Here is a 17,701-nt window from a genome sequence, read left to right as displayed (position 1 = left end):
AAATAATAATAATAGAGAAGAGGGGAATGGAATGTTGGACACAACCATCTGACTAGAACACTGAACAAGAGCACTCAGCCCTGCAACATGTTGTTGCAGATCCCACAGGTACTGTACTAAAACACCACCATAGTACTAAAGTGGAATTCCAGGACAGGCACAGGCAGTGATGCCTATGGAGCATATTGTGGCCACTGTGTCTCATATGCAGCAAAGAAAATGCAATCCATCAGTTAAAAGTTAGTGACATATAAAAGATAGATTGTAGTTTTAGCTTCCATGAAAGAGACTGGCAACTCCCTACGGTGCTGTGATAGCTATTTAGCATTTTTATTGGGATTAGCCAACAACCAAGACTCCTGTGTAAAGTTCTGCGTGGCTGGAATGGGAAATGCAATAAAAAATGAGGCCAGAGGTGTCCCGAAGGAGCTGTCCATGGTTCTTAATTCTGAGAGCTTTCAAATGTTGAGAAGGGACTAGTGTGAGCCTTGGAAATGGAACCCAGAGTGAAGTTTTCTTAAGATGATGGGTTGGAACATGCAGACACAGTGGACATTATTCTAAGTTTCCCCCATTCAGTTCTCTGAGACAAAGTAGAATGTGTGTCAGAGGAATGATGGCTGGGAGAGTCAGAACATCCAAATTCTTCAGGAAAATAAGGTTTGATGGACACAGGGGACTTGTTAATTTCCTTTATCCTCATGATGATTCCCTAGAAGACAAACCTTCATTTTCTCCAACATACAATGGACAGTTGCAATTTATTCCCATCGGCAGACTTAGGTTTGTGTACTAATCTTTGTTGGGGGCAAAAGTTGCCCTCCCCCATGTATAAAGGAAGTTTTTACTAAGGCAGTAAACCTGAGACTGGGCTGTACAGCTTTAAACTGCAGGTAGGAGTTTACATAATGGGATGATCCTGAAATGTCTACATAGAGAACTATATGTTTTTCTGGTTTCTTGTTGTTGGGCAAGTTCAGTGGTGGAGTGTCTGCTTTGTATGAAGAAGCTCCCAGGTTCAATCTCCAGTAGTGTTGGGGGAGAGACCCCTGTCTGAAATGCTGGTAAGGGACCACTAGTCAGTGTAGACAATGTTGAGCTAAATGGACCAATGGCCAGATTTAATATAAGGTAGCTTCATAGAAAGGTATCCCAAGAGGACTTTAGATATATATACTTGTCCACCCCATCACCCAGTTCCCCCATCACAATAATGAGCATTTCTGCTAGTTAATGATAGTGCAGGGAATGCAGAAGTATATGTTCCAATAGCAATGTTGATCTTGGCAGCAGTTCAACTATGGAGTGCTTTATGATACATATTTTAGGCTATAAATAGTAAAGAACAAAGATAGTGCAAATAGGAAAGGAAACACGATGTTTGTGTCATATTACCAAATATAATTTCTGCTGGCTTTAACAGAGAAATAATCAGCATAAGACTGATCCACACAAAACAGACTGGAAGGAAATTCTGGCCTTTGCAAGGACCAGATTTTAACATACTTGACACCCCAGACTCAGCTAGCAGCTTCCATTTTAACAAGTGGATATCAACATAAATACCAGCAGGTATATTTTGAATATTCTGGAGCAAGCAAGCATTCTTATTGTTGAGGCTGCTTCACACATTACTTTTTGGGTGGATGCAGTGCATCTTTGTGTTAAAAAACACAAAACAACAATCCAGATCAACACATTTTACAATGCATTTTCCAGTGTACATGGGTTGGAAGGCTAATATACATGAAACCATATAGATATTACAAATAACAAATGAAGGGCTGCAGTGAAGACTAGTCCATTTGGGTGAATGGGACACTGCCCCACCTACCTCATTCTCCCCTCAGCCAGTAGTCCCAGACTTCCAGTCCCAGGGTTAGCAGTGACTGTCACCCTCCTTTTTAATCCCTTGGATAACTCAGCAGGGCTCATTCAAATTTGTTGGCTCTGCCTGTTATTGGCTGTGGCTCACTCTACTGTTGGGCTCCCTGTCTTCATCTTAGCTGCCCCAATGGGCAACGCCCACCACAGAAGGGCCATACCGGATGAAGGTGAAGGTCTGTCTTTTATAGCACCCTGCTTCCCATAGCAGTGAACCATACGCTTCTAGGAAACAAGACAAGTCTGAAGGAAATAGTCCTCTGCCCCCACCCCTGTCAGCAGCTGTTACTCAGTTGCACACTGCCTGTAAACATGAAGATCCCTTGTAACAACTATGACTAATAGCCATTGATAGCCATTTCCTTGTCCTTGGTGAATTGCTCTAATCAAGCCATGCAAGTCAGTGGCCTCTATCTTATTATAGTAAGTTTCATACCTTAATTTAGTCTCGATTGTTACATCAACAATCTGGGACTTTTACATGAGATGTGGCCATGAAGGGTGTGTGTGCCCATACTGCTAGGAGTGGACTGAACTGATGAGATGTTACCATCAGATGAAATCTGTGGTGGACACCACATCATTGTGATACATTGTTGAGAAACCACCATGCAGTGGCTGTGTTCTGTTTCTTCCATGCAATAAAGGTGAGGTGTTGTAACACAGTGGCACTCACTCCCACATCTCTCTTATGAGGAAAACTAGGGAGAACCAACATGGCACCTTCCAGATATTGTTGGACTATGACTCCCATCATCCTAGGCTATTAGTCATGCTAGCTGGGGGTGATGGGAGTTGGAGTCCCACCCTAAACAGATAAAGAGGCACACCAAACTTAGGTTAATTAGAAAGGTACCTCTACCTCACTGATTAGTCATTAATTGTATTTATTTATTTAAATCCCACCTTTCCTCCAGCTCAAGATGGTATTAATGGTTGTCTTCCTCCCCATTTTATCCTCACAACAAACATGTGAGGTAGGTTAAGTGGAGGTCACCCAGTGAGTTTTGTAGCTTGTCAGGGATTTGAACCCTGCTCCCCAAGGTCCTAGTCCAACACTGGCTGTCATTACTGACAAACAGGGCTGACTGGTTCCCAATGTGGCTAGCTGGGCAGAAGCTAGGGAGGCCAATGATAGAACAAGTCAACTAGCTCTAGTTTTGTCCCTATCCTTCTTCCTGATAAGTTCTAATAAGGCAAAACTGAAACTAAGGAGGAGAAATTTAATGCAGGCAGGCAGGGCTGCTTAAGGGCAGATTGAGATTGGGAGGGCACCACCCCATTTGCCACAATGGACCAGCCTCTATTGCTCCCAAGGCAGGAGGTGCTTAAGAGCTGTAGGAAATAACCTGCAGATAGGTAGGTACCGTTAGAAAGACCTCTCATCTGTCTAGGCAAGAGACTAAATTTATACCTTCCTCTTATCTCTCTTTAAAAGCCTGGGCAAATGATTAGGCCACCAGGCAAGACAGATCCACAGTTCTAATTCAAGGCTTTTATTAAAAGATTCAAGATAAAGGGCATGTGAGAAACTGGAGGCTGCCTTAAAATGAAAATGAACAGTATTTTCCAACCTGTCTGTGCACCTACAATTAGCTACAGGAATTTCTGTATGAAAGCATAGCACTGCTCTTTACACCAATGGCACAGGTTCTTTCTGGGGAGGAATCTTCCCTATGAAAAATGAAGACAGAGGTATCCACAGATAACTCCTTTTTGTGGTATGTTCTAGAGCAGCTATAATTTAGAGATGGGGGGAAATGAAGAATTGAATAAAAAAGAGTCCTAGGAATTACTATCTCCAGCATACATGCAGGGTGGTAGCACCTTCCTTAAGTCTGTGACAGTAGGTTTATGAGTCGGGAACCTGTTGCCCTCCAGATGTTGTTTGACTACAGCTCCCATCTTCACTCAACCATTGGCCATGCTGGCAGGGGTTGATGGGAGCTTGAGCCCCAAAACATCTGGAGGGCAACAGGTCCTCCTGTCCTTTAGGAGTTAGACCTGAATAGATTTGTTTTTTCTGTTCCTGCCAGATGGGATTAGCAAAGGGGGAAAATACTGTGTATGTATGAAGGGAGTAGTTGGGATGTGTCTTCCACACTTCTCTGTGGTGGAGCAGAGCACGTCTGAAGATATATCCTTATGTCACGCAAAACCTCACAGGTCATTTTGACAGGTCAGGTGGAGGGTTTTTTGTTTGTTTTGTTTGTTTTCATTTACACATGCAGTTTGGAATCAATGCGAGTAAAAGACACAGGACTTTGATAGGCAGCAACTGCAAACTCATACTTCTTCTGCCTGTATGATTTGAAATCAAATCATGTGGGGAAAGTTGCGATGCTTTGCAGGTGCTGCTGATCAGGTTGTTGGGGTGCCTTCAAACCCCATGTTTGGAATGGAGATGTGCCATTGCCTGCCCAACAACTGACATCCATCGTATCAGGTGTGAAACAGGTAGGTATGATTTGGAGGAAGCAACTTTATGGGCCATTTGAGGACCCCTGCTGGGCTTAATTAGGACAGTGGGTCAGAAATTGCCTGTAACTGTCTTAAAGGGACAGAAGAGTTGGAGCATTGCCACCTGTCACAGGTGTAGATTACCTGTGGAAGCTCTAACCTTGGCTTCCAGGATTCTTTTGCAATGCTGACACTTCAGCTTTACTCAGCGATCCTATTTTTCAGAATTTCTTCTGTTTCCTTTTTATCAAGGTGTATCCAAAAGTTTACTGGAGGATTATCAGGGCTCAGAGAGGCATCCTAAGAAACAATTGGCCTCAGAGAAGCATACGACTGAAAGCGCTTCAGCCTGACTGTTTGTCAGTATAGTTCCTTTGAGTCTCGGGTTTACTATTGAATTATTCAGTATTGATTCAATGAATGAAAAATGAAACAGGCTTTTGTCACTTTCAAACCCCCATGTATTTATGTTTGCAACTTTCGTCGCTTGTCCCAAACCATAAATTGTAAATGCAAAGCATAAACAAAATATCCTAGGGTTTTTTTTTAAAGAAAAACAACAACCCAGAAAGTGACTGCCTATTAAAGTGGGTCCAATGCCATTTAACACATCACCAATTATGCGTGTTATATATTTACCATGGGCTCCATAATGCTAGCAAATGAGAACTGCAGTAACATGCCTACACATTTTATTGCTGTGTGGAGTCACCTAACATCTCTGCTCCATTTCGTCGGAGCTTTTGTGCATTCTGTTGTTGTCTCCAATGGAAAGAACAGTGACATTTGATGCACTGCCGACTGCTTCACACATCTGCCACAGAGTTGTAAATGCATGCAGAGGAGACTACAAACATATACCAGTTCTACTTCAAGGAGGGGAAAAAGTTCTCTCTAACTCATCAAGTCCGCAGGGAAAAGCAATAGAAAGTGTCACAAGACAGATCATTCCGCAGCTGAATTAGGTTGCCAGTCATTGGGAAGCCCATTGCTGCTGTCATCATAGACTTTCTTAAAGCTGAAGGGGAGGGGAAAAAACACTTTGGAAGATAATCTTAGCTTTTCCTCTCATGTAGCTATTGCCGTATGTGATGGAAAGCAAACTGAATTGTGGGATATAAAAATAAGTGGCAATGGTTCTTCCAAAGAAGGATGCATTTTTTTACAAAGGCTGCTTTAAACCTAGAATTCTCTTTACCACAGACCTTATAGAAATATTTCTGACTTCAATAAGACTTGCACCTGAAGGCAGGGGGTAGCCAACATGTCTTCCCGATGTTGTTGGACAACAACGCCCATCAGCCAGAGTCAAAATGACTAATGGCTATGGATAATGAGAGCTGTAGACCACCATCTGGAGGGTACCACATAGGCTACATCTGTCCTAAGAGTAAATGAGTCTGCAGACTTAGTATTTGTAACTTTAGTAATGACTGGTGCAAGGGTCAGGGACCTTTTTATTCTGTTGAGGGCTGCCTATCATTGAGGGTAATCTGTTGCAAGCTGCATGCCAGCAGTAGGGAGGGCAGAAGTGGCACTCACTTGCGGTCAGAAGTGGCACAGCCCCAAGAACTCTATACTCTGAAATTGCCTGTGCAGCTTAGCAGTTAAAAAGTAGTGTGTGTATAAATAATCTTTAATCAGCTGCTAAGAGAACTGAAGAGAAAATGCAGTATTCAAATATTATTTCCATACTGTCTGACACATTCTGAGGGAGGTGATAAGCAGTATCTTGAAATCTGCACCTTAAAATAAGATGTGTTGGTGACTGACCACATGTATAGTTTTATGTACCAGAAAGAGAAGGAGGAAGATTCAGTTCTAACATGTGAACTGATAGCTGGATTATGGATGCACTTCCATGTGGCTAGCCATTTGTGTGTTTGGCTCTCATCCTTGCACACTCCTCAGAAATTCAACCATGTTTTTCCCACTACAAATCAAAGAAGTAAGAGTGCAAGTGTGTCTGCAAGGCTCTGGGCTGCTTGCTTGTGTAAACGAATGTGCAGTGTGTAGGGGAAAGGGGTGGGATATGCTGCATAACATTGCTAAGGTCTGTTTTATGTCTTCTGGCAGCTACGAAAAAGGCAGAAGAAGGATGAGGTTCCTAAGAACAGGAACTGCATAAAGCTCCTGAAATATGAACATTCCATAGAAATGATTTCTAGGAGGTAACTCTAGCACCATTCATGCATTTATTACTTAAACTGTGAAGGGTTCCATGGAAACACACTGGACCATCACTGGTGGCAATGAATGGCATTCAAGTTTTGCTCAGAGTAGACCCACTTAATGGGCCTAACTTAGACATGTTCCTTAATTCCAATGTGTCTACTCTGAGTAAAACTTAGTCGAACGCCACCCATTATCTCCCAGGCCGTGTATGATCAGCTCTGTATAAAGGGAGCCATTTAAATATACACACCCTGGGCAATCAGGGTAATCCTAGCCAATTAGAGTTCTTTTTTCTATGCAGACACAAAGAATGTTGTCCCTTTCAGAATGAACCAATAACACATTGGCTGGGGCTTGCGCCTAGTATGCACCTCTTCATTGAAGAAGTGTGGCTAGCTTTGCGTGTTCCCACATGCTTCTTCTCATGTTGAGTACCCATGGACACTGAACAACTAAATAGGGCTTACATGACATGCTGATTGACCATGCTAAGAAGCCATTCTTTGTTAAATTATCATATTTTCCCCGGTAGACTAATCTAGTGTGTGATTTTCTATGTGTGTGATAACAAAGCTATGACATAAATAATAGAATAGCTGCACAGTTATATAAGAAGTATGTGTAGCCACAATGAAATAGTTTCTGTCCCTTCATTATTTACAAATGCCTGCTTTGAGGCATCCATACCTAAAAACAAAAACAAAACAAAACCCCACATTCTTCTTTTGTGTTTTGTTTAAGGAAATGGTGTTTGAAAGCTGCAGCTGGTGTCAATTCCAATGGGTTCCATGTTTGACATAATTTGTTTATAGGGATAAAGGATTGTGAGATGTTAAATGCCTCCTGCAAGGTGCAGCTGAATGCCCTCAGCAGCCAATTAAGTGCATTATACTCTTCTTAGGAGGCAATGCCTTTCAGATAGCTGACAGAGGGTTTAAAATAGACAGTAGAAACTGAATGCAAGATGGGTTTAGTGTGTGTTGTCTTCACCTTTATTTTATGTGTAAATATGAAGCTGTGTGTGTTTATATCCTCATATTCAATTATCCAGTTTGCAAAGACCAATAGCTGTTGTTTTTTAATGTATACCTATAGCACAAGTCAAAAATGATTTTAAAAAAATAGGATTACAGGTTAGAAGCCGCTTTTTAATGAATGTTTAGTTTATAAATCATTTGCTTTCAACCATCTGCAAGCAGCCTTGCATCCATGTAGTGTGTAAGCTACTGGGCACCTGACAATCTCTCTAGTGCTGACTAGACAAATGTGGAGCAAGAGAGGGAAGTTATTGACACTCTGATAGGTTACATACAGCTAGCAGGCTGCATTTGGATAGACCCCGTACACATCAGGTCTTGAGAAAGAAGGACAACAGTTTGGTGAAGATATGAGGAATGCATGGCCCTCCAGACGTTGTTGGACTACAACTCCCAACCACCCACTCAGCATGGGAAATGGATAGGGATGATTGTATCTGGAGTCCAATAACATCTTACCTATCTCACAGAAACAGGAACTGTTCATATACAGTGCTTCTACATTTCCAGTTTTATTGGTCCTCATCCAGCCCACCACTGCATCCAGGCAAAGGTCCAGAACTCACACAGTCTCACATGACTCAGAAATAGAGATCGGTGACATCAGCATACTGGTGAGACTCATCCCTAAAACTCCCAACCACTTCATACAGAGGTTAAATAGCATTTAGGATAATATAGCAACCTGTGTCACAACATAACACAAGTGCCAATGGGCTGAGAGACACTCTCCCAATATTGTTCTCTGAACCTGACCCCATAAATGCTATTGGAATCACTGTAGAACAGTGCACACAATGCCCATCACACAGAAGTGGTCCAAATATCAAGGCTAAGAAAAATCACTATGAGATGAAGAAGTAATGAAATCTCACCCCAACTCTTCTTCTGATAAATGTCCTCAGAAATGTGGTAGGATCACACCATAACAAAGTCCTACCCATAATAAAGTAGGGACATGGAAATCACCAGCCCAAATTCACAGAGAAGCAGAAGTCTTGATAACCCCAGGATATGGTTTGAGACCTTGCTGAAACATAGGTGACCTGACTTTGGTCATCACCTGGATGGGAGAATCCTGCATCTGCTACCTACAGTTTCCATAGATGGAAAAAAACAGTGATATAAATGTATGAAGCAAACAAATAGCACCTGAAAGCAAGCCTATGGATATAGCTGGGAGCGGCAGCAGGGTTATTATCATATATGGCGATAAAATTCTTTTAGACTCAATGGTTTCTCTCTCATAAATTATATGGACAAGGTTGCAAGACAAGAGCATAAGAAATTAACTTCCTGGATGATAATAGTTACAAGATTATTATATTCTAAGAAGTGGGGATTAAAAAATACCAATAGTAGCAGCATGGAGAAAGGTGGAGGGGAATGGGGACTTGGCTTTAATTGCAGAACTGGCATACTTTCTAAGAATAAAAAATGTGCTTTTTAAAAGCATATTGGAATACATTTATTGAATTCCACAGGGACAATTTGTTACTTCCTCAAGCAAAAGGTGGTTTTACAAAGTTATAAGATATTACAATCTCACATGATCCAAATCAATTCAGATATATGCATTTTATATAGCTATAGATTTATTTGCAGTTAAAATTAAGTATCTTACTTTTTTTCTTCTGTTTCTTTGTGCATGGGTATTTTGTATGCCAGTGTAAATAATAAAAATAACAATATATTATGAAAAACACTTAGAGAAGAACCTGCACTCAGTAAAACCTCACATTTTCCCCCTCAAGAAATTTCACACATTCTTCTCATATAGTTTCCTCTCTCTTTCTCTCTCTCTTTCTCTCTCTCTTTCTCTCTCTCTCTCACTCACTCTCTCTCTCTCTCACACACACACAAACCCCTAGCAAATTTTATAAAACCACAGACAATAAGTACAATGAAATTATCCGTTTGGGAACAGATCCAGCACCCCCTTCCTCTGAAGGAAGTTTTAATTTCTTCCATCTGTTCTGCAGAGTGCTAAAACTAAAAAGACGTCCCAGCATTTTTTATTTTTTAAAAAAAGATGCAGTAACTCTGGGAAACAAGCGCTTTTCAAAATACTTCCAGGAAAATGGGCATGTCTGTTTGGTTTTATGTTCCCTCTTTCTTCCCTTTTTGTATTTACTAATGCATTTGAATAATGGGGGAAATTAAAGGGGAGACAGACTGCTTTAATGAGGCCATCATGCATAGTAGCTCATGATTTAACATGGTAGTGAATAAAAGCTCGCTGAATTTTCTCTCTCCATTCCTCTCGCCTCTAGTTGTACCACAGAACCGGCACACAGATGGTGCATAAGATCACACATCCTTCTGATAGCCCTGCAGTAACAGGATGAAGTCAAGACATGAGTGGCTGGCTGCCGTAACTCAAAATCTGCTTTCTTTGTCAGTTTAAGTGCTTGATGGAGATACGCTTTTTCCTCGTTTAAATCCATTTGGGAATATTGTGTAGCAGAAAGTGGGTTGTTTTTTTTTAAAGACCTGCAGAGCATGTTGCTAAAAACACTTGCATGCCACTGATAGAAAGCAGATTTTTTTTTACCAGCTCCTGTAAACAAATGGAGGGGAAATCCTCCCCCATTATAAATTTGACAGGATGCTGGTTGAATGTTTCATTAAATCATTAAGATGATTTAATGAGAGTGGGCTCTTCCAACAAATTCTTGATGCATGTGCATAAGGGGGAATCTTCAAAACTAGGCAGGCTGGATGTCATTTACTTATTCTTCATTTTACTTTCCTTGATGCATGTGTTGCAGCTATATCTTTAAATGAACTCAGCCTCCATGCTCGTCAATCGGCAACATGGTATGTGCATTTATGTAAATTAATTAATATATACAAATGATAAGTAGGCAGCATGAGCAGGGGTAATCCTAGATCAGGATAAGATGAGGATTGGGGATAAGTCAGCAAGCTTTCATTCACCACCACATTAAATCACAAGCTACTCTGCATTATGTCATTGTTAAAGCATTCAGTCTCATTTTAATTTCTGCCATTATTCAAATGCATTAGTAAATTCAGGGGGTGAGGGAGGGATAAAAACAACAGATGTATCCATTTTATCTTGTGTTTTTGGGTAACACGGAAGCTCTGCCGAAGTGCTGCATATAAATATTTTAAATAAAATACACAAATAGGATCTGATACAGTCCCATGATTTTCCTTCAAATTCTGATTACCCCCCAGAATAGGACCAGAAAGCATGGATTCATAATTAAGATCACCTGGAAAATTATATATCTACTCTCTTCTTTCCTCTCTCTCAGACACTACAACACAGATGGTCAACATAGTGCATTTCAGAAGTTGTTGGGTTACAGCTCTTGTCAACCTCAGCTGAATTGGCCAGTGATCGGGGATTGTGGGAGTTATAGTCCAATAGCACCTTGAGAGCAGCACCTTGGCTATTTTGTAGTACAGTCAGTATGTGTGTGATACCCAGAAGCCCTGGGAATGAAAATGGGCTACAAGTGGAAGAAGAAGAAGAGGAGGAGGAGGAGGAGGAGGACAAGGACAAGAAAGAGGAGGAGGAGGAAGGGGCATTTGTCTCTCAGAAGCCCTGTGCAGCAGTTCTTCTGAAACTGCCCTCATATCACTTTCCTCACAGATTATGGTTTTACAAATTACACCTTCTTGTTTCCAAGAGGAAATGCTGCATTATAATACTTCAATTGTTCTGCTTCTTCCCCTAAATATTGTATTGGGCAAAGAGCATATCTGACACAGCTTTGGATTCTTCCCTTTAATTTCCACCTGTTACAGATGCACCATTGTGCATTGATAAAACTCTGGGGAGGGGGAAAGTACATCTCGATAAAGCCTTTTAAAAGAGTTGGCTTGAAAGCAAGTGAACTTACCAGAGGTCCTCAAAATCCTGTCAGGATAGTGGCTAACACTTCTAATTCTCTTGGTGAACACAGAAAATAAAGATGTACGGGAGGAGTCTTGCAATTAACAAAAATAAAAGCATTTAAAATAATATAATGAGCTAAGGAAAGTCAGATAGGTGCAGTTTCATTTTGCTCTTTGCTTATGACATTAGACCACAAAGTACTACAGGATGCCTATGATGTTATTTTGTATGGCAGCCACAGTGAGGTCATTCTATAAATACACACCTGCTATTGCATGCTGCCACTATTATAATACTTTCTTGACATTTGTGTGGTTTTGTTCTGTTTGGAAAATTGTACCTTGCATTAGAGTTCCATTTGAAAGTTCCAATTTAAATAATTTGTTCACCCATAATCAGGAGTGCACAAAGTGGGGGTGGAGGGGCACCACTGGGTGCCACTCGGGGGAGACAAGATGGCTCCTGCCTCCCCCCAGCTGTAGAGCAGCCGAGGGTGCGAACAGTCAGTATGGGCGCCGCTCATGCAGCATCCGTATGGGCTGCTGCTCTCGCGCACCGTCCTTATGGGCGTCCATACGGGCTGCCTCTCATACGGTGACTGCACAGGCTGCCACACGTGCGCGCTCCGTACAGGATGCCGCTCACACAGCAGCCTGTATGGCTGCAGCGTGAGAGTGGCATCCCATACAGAGTGCGTACGGTTGCCGCGCATGTGTACTCCATATGGGACACTGCACATGCGCAGTCCATACAGACGTAGCACATGCATCACTGGGCGGTTCGCCCCGCCCCTCAGCATCCCACCCCAGGTGCCCGAGAGGGTTCCTCCACCACTGCCCATAATATTAGGAACCCATGACTATGATAGGGGCCATACTGATTTATTTTGTCTTCTAGGATGACTTGCCAAATTCATCAGTTGCTGTTTTTAGTGGCCTAATATTTTACAGGATAAATATATGCATGCTTACTCAGAAGTAAGTGCCATTAAATTCAATACAGTTTGCACTGAAGTATGTATGCATATGTCACAAACAGTACAGCCAAATATTCTGCTAAACAAAATGTGTATGGTATCAAGGGGTTATGGCAACAAACTAGAATCAGAAGTATTTAGTAACATGTTGTTCTTTTAATTACTACATTTAGAGCTGGCAGATAGGCATTAGTGATCTTACGGCCATGACAGAGCCTTATTATCTTTCAGAGCAGTTTCAGTTTTTAGGAATGGCAAACACTGCATATTATATTTCTGCAAAGCAGCTTGCCCTCAATGCTTGGTTGTTGTTTTTTAAGTATACTTGCAATTGTGCATTGCTGACTGTAGACAACAATTATTCCACAAAAGTCATAGCACAGCACCAACGCAAGCATACTTAGGCTTTAATTGTTTGTTTAGGAGTAGGCCCTCCTGAACTCAGCATCACAGAAGTTCAAGTACAAGCAGAGTCGCTCTTGCTCTTTCAGACTGCAGGTTGGGCCCCTTTAACTGAAGAGGCACATTTCAGTAAAGGAACAGCTTACAATTCAAATAGAGCTGCTGCTTCTATATAAGGCTCAGTCTAAGGGCCTTTCTGCACAACCATTCATAGTTGTATAGTTGCTGTTTGATTTGACTTTTTGTGAGTGAATTTGTAGCTGACTGAGTGCACCTTCAGTCATATATCACTGTTATTAGAAAGTGAGTTAGTTTTCTACACTAATAGTGTGCTGTGCCCAAATTGAGAAAAGTCCTGTGGCCGTAGTCACAACCCTTAAATACTGATATGTTCCTCCAGCCAGTAAATTTCAGAATTATCCACATACACATGGGGATAGCCCTTGCATCACTTTTTGTATTTATTGCCAATTATTCTGAAATTCTAATCTTGTGGGATTGTAAAGGTTAAGTAGAAAACCTGCAGTATATGTCTTATCTGAGCTGAGGTGAACCTGGTCATTGTGATGAAATTTCGACCGCAGCTAATGATTGCTGTGATGGACAGTACCATGACTCTGTACCATTGTTTCTACGTGCCATATCTCTCCTCTGAACTGATCTCATAAACTGACAGTGCATATCTATCAGAAGGAAAGGCCCAAAACAGACATCTCCCAAACCATGCCCACCAACCCCAAACCACTCCACATAGAAACCAGGATTATGCTTGTATCCATGTCACAGAAATGGCAATATTGAGGATCCAATACTGAGATCTTTTATAAATGCTGGGTTTTTTTGTAGCTTTGAGCTTATTACTGTAGAATAGTAGCTGAATAATGACATCATGATCTGGCAGCATGTCAAAAAAATCAGGAAAAAATCCCAGCAACTATGCCACCATAAATGGTAAGTGTGAAAAGCTCCTAAGGCTAACTGTTGATGAAGCAACATCAGAGTTTTGCTGTCTTATGACAGAGGATTCAAGTATAAAGCTGCAAATAAAACATTTTGAATGTGTTGTAAAGTGCAATATACTATTGTGACACTACATGGCAACTATATCAAATTCAATGCATTTTTTTTTAAAAAAAAGTATTTGCACACTGTTTTTTGACCCAGAAGCTGTCTGCGGACAAATGCCAGCTCCCTTGGCCTATAGAGAGAGATGAGTGCGCAATCCCAGAGTCATTCGTGACTGGACCTAATGGTCAGGGGTGCCTTTACCTTTAGATTCCACTACAGTCTGGGCTTGGCATAGGATCTGGCTTTGGAGGAGATCACTGCTTGCCTCAAAACAGGGATGACTCACTATGGCTTCCCCAATTGGCTGGAACCACCCGTATGACCCAACAAGGTCCTGTTTGTCCCTAATTTCAGCTGGTCTGTCATCACATAGATTAATATGACTAGCTACATAGCTTGTGAACTGCCCCATCTCCAGTTAGCTGAGATCAACTATGTTGCAAATACAGGAAAGAAGTAGTAAATGGAATAAAAATAATGATACCCAAACAGCATCAGAAAAAAAGAACTATGACAGCAAAGGGATGGATAGTCTCCCAGGTAAAAATGACTTTTCACAAAATGTTTCTCACTCTATCCCTAAATTACCAAATGTGTGAATGTGTGTTTTATTTGCTAGTGCAGCCCTGCCACTAACTATATCAGACAACACAATGGCATGTTGCTGGTCCCTTTTTTCTTTATCTCTGCTATATGACCCAGTTTAGATGTGGTGGAAGTGACTTAGAATCATAGAATCTTAGAGTTGGAATGGATCCCAAGAGTCATCTAGTCCAATCCCCTGCAATGCAGGAATCTCAGCTAAAGCATCCATGACAGATGGCCACCCAACCTCTGCTTAAAAACCTCCAAGAGAGTCCCCCATCTCTCATGGGAGTCTGATCCACTGCCAAACAGCTCTTACTGTCAGAAAGTTTTTTCCAAATGTTTAGTCAGAATTTCCTTTCTTGCAACTTGAAGCCATTGGTTTGAGTTCTACCCTCCAGAGCAAAAGAAAACAGCCATGTTCCCTCCTCCATGTGACAGGCCTTAAGATATTTGAAGATGTCTATCATATCTCCTCTTTTCCAGGCTAAACATACCCAACTCCTTCAAGCACTCCTAATAAGGCTTAGTTTCCAAACCCTTGATCATCTTGGTTTGCCCTCCTCTGCACACGTTCCAGCTTGTCAACATCCTTCTTAAATTGTGGTGCCCAGAATTGGACACAGTATCCCAAGTGTGGTCTGACTAAGGCAGAATAGAGTGGTACTATTAGTACTATGATCTGGACACTATACTTCTGTTGATGAAGCCTAGAATAATATGAGCTTTTTTGCTGCTGCTGCATCACACTGGTGACTCATGCTGAGCTTGTGGTCCACCAAGACCCCTACATCCTTTTCACATGTACTGCTAGTAAGCCAGCTGTCCCCCATCCCATATTTGTGCATCTGGTTCTTCCTGCCTAAGTGCAGAACCTTACATTTGTCCCTATTGAAATTTATTTTGTTAGCTTGTTCCCAGTTCTCCAATCAGTTAAGGTCATTTTGAATTCTGATTCTGTCTTCTGCAGCATTAGCTACCCCTCCCAGTTTGGTGTCATCTGCAGATTTGATGAGCATCCCCTCAAGTCCTTCATCCACTTATAAAGATATTGAACAACAACAGGCCCAGGACAGAACCCTGCAGCACCCCACTTGTCACTTTTTTTCAGGATGACGAGGAACCATTATTGAGTACTCTTTGGCTTCGGTCAGTCAACCAGCTACAAATCCACCTAACAGTTACCTCATTCAACCCACATTTTACTGGATTCTTTGCGAGAATATCATGGGGGACTTTGTCAAAAGCCTTTCTGAAATCAAGATACACTATGTCCACAGCATTTCCCTGATCCACCAAGTTTTAATTTCATCCCCAAAAAAGAAAAGAAATCAGATTGGTCTAGCATGACTTATTTTTGAAAAACCCATGCTGGGTCTTAGTAATCACAGCATCCTTTTCTAAATGTTCACAGTCCGACTGTTGAATTATCTGTCCTAGGATCTTTCCTGATATCAATATCAAGCTCACCGGTCGGTAGCTACCTGACTTTTTGGCACATAAAGATGCAAGACCTAATGTTTACACTGATCAGACTGTTTCTGTTCTGGTTACTAAGGCTTTCTGATAACTTAAGTAGTTGGTAGTTTTTCCATGTTGTGATTGACAATAGTGTTCTGCCTAACTCTTTATTAATTTTACTCTTTTTCATTTTGTCCTTGGATTCCATGGGAACGTTACAATCTGTTTCCATATCATTAGCAATGAAAACAGAAGATTTATATTATTACAGGCAGTATTAAATTTCTATTCTGACACTGAAATCTATTTATTTCGCATGGGTGGAGGGATTATACTACCACTTAATATTATCAGAAGATACCTCCTTTTACATTTGGACCTTTCTTACCCAGTTCCCTGCCTTAATCCATTTGATCTCTCAGCTCCGATCCTGGCTCAGAATCAACATGACTCTCCTCTGTACCTGCACCAATATTCTACTTCAGTTCAATCCTTCTGGGGGTGGGAGCTTTACTGTCATCATCAGCCCAGTATATTGTGTGGAACCCAAATTCCTCCCCCATCTGCTCTGGCTAGGGACAATATTTCTAAAATTCTGCCAAACCCTTCAGAAACCCATTTCTCTTTTCATCTATGCTGAACATCCCTGCTGATGACACCTGAAGCAGGTTACCTCATCGTCCTGCAAGCTGGGACTGACCCAGTGCACCTTCTGTTTTCTGGGTGCTGTGGTGCTGATTGCTCAATATAGATATATGCATATGATAGCAGTACTTATGGAGAGTGGGCAACATTCACTGTAATCTTGACAACAAGGCCAAATCATGCACTTTCAGCTCCTTGCCCTCATGTAGTATTGCAACAACAACTAATAACAATGATAATGGTTACATTGCCACTATTATACAATGAGCATAGCCCTTACTAAATAGAGAAAGCTTGTCAGATGCCAGATAATATGCTAAACCAGCAGTATCATGTCAAGTTATTCATAGATTAGGATTAGGTAGCCAGTTTGATAGCAGAATCCAAAGAAATGAACATTTGCCATCAGTCTTCTTGAAGTTATATGAATATTGACTTACCCGGCCAACTAATATAGGTTCTGGTCCAGAAAACTCCTCCAGGACAAACATTTGATTCCACACCCAGCCCCTCTTGGAACGGTTCAACACTCTTTGTTCTTCACTTAGCTCATTTAGTCCTCTGCTGGATCCACTCGGTAATACGTGAGAATGATTCATTGGAGCCATGTACATAGATGGGAATGCAGTAATCCATAATATTACTAATGGAGCCCACGTATCCATAAACATTTCTGTTAGTCTTTCTGGCATCATTCCACACGTTAAGCAAATCAGCACCAACAATGAAACAATTATTTTGCTTTCTTCCAGATCATAGTCATCCGATTCATCATGCGGCAAAGAAGATTTACTTACAGCTCCGTCATGAGTCTAGAGCACAGTAAACATAAATAGGAATTGCCTTGATGGCAGAAAGAAGTCTAGGCTTTCTTGCCTTCAGAGATTCCTGAAAAATTAAAAGGAAAATCAAGTTAGCAAGGAACTAGCTAGTAATGTGTGTTGTCCCTCATAACAAAAATTAAGGAGCAAGAGCTTTCTTTATTGCATGAAAGTATAATCCACTCTTATGTGTTCCTCACATATCTACAGTAGGAGGTCTCTGTGTTTCCCCACAATCTGAAGTTTCTAGCTCCATACAAGAGACAGAGTTTGTTGTTTTAAAAAGCTTCACACCTTGTACATAGCAGGGAGGCAG

General features: G+C 41.3%; 1 protein-coding gene and 1 long non-coding RNA gene across 7 annotated transcripts in view; one reads left to right on the top strand and one right to left on the bottom strand.

The window, feature by feature from the left end:
- The window catches only part of CDH8 (cadherin 8), a 229,095-nt gene that overhangs the window by 192,124 nt on the left and 19,270 nt on the right, over window positions 1–17,701 (bottom strand). For all 6 annotated transcript variants that reach the window (XM_083452451.1, XM_083452452.1, XM_083452450.1 and 3 more), the window contains one exon: window positions 17,005–17,452. In XM_083452451.1, the coding sequence (XP_083308577.1) occupies window positions 17,005–17,259 (255 nt within the window). In that variant the 5' untranslated portion in view covers window positions 17,260–17,452. The remainder of the gene's footprint in view (window positions 1–17,004; window positions 17,453–17,701) is intronic.
- LOC310683083 lies at window positions 2,367–4,756 on the top strand. Its single transcript, XR_014514277.1, has 3 exons — window positions 2,367–2,531; window positions 4,236–4,341; window positions 4,597–4,756. It is a non-coding gene; the product is annotated as an uncharacterized lncRNA (long non-coding RNA).

The sequence above is a fragment of the Podarcis tiliguerta genome (assembly GCF_965153285.1).
Source record: "Podarcis tiliguerta genome assembly, chromosome: 8".
In the NCBI taxonomy this organism is placed as follows: domain Eukaryota; kingdom Metazoa; phylum Chordata; class Lepidosauria; order Squamata; family Lacertidae; genus Podarcis; species Podarcis tiliguerta.
This window is presented reverse-complemented; position numbering and strand designations above follow the sequence as displayed.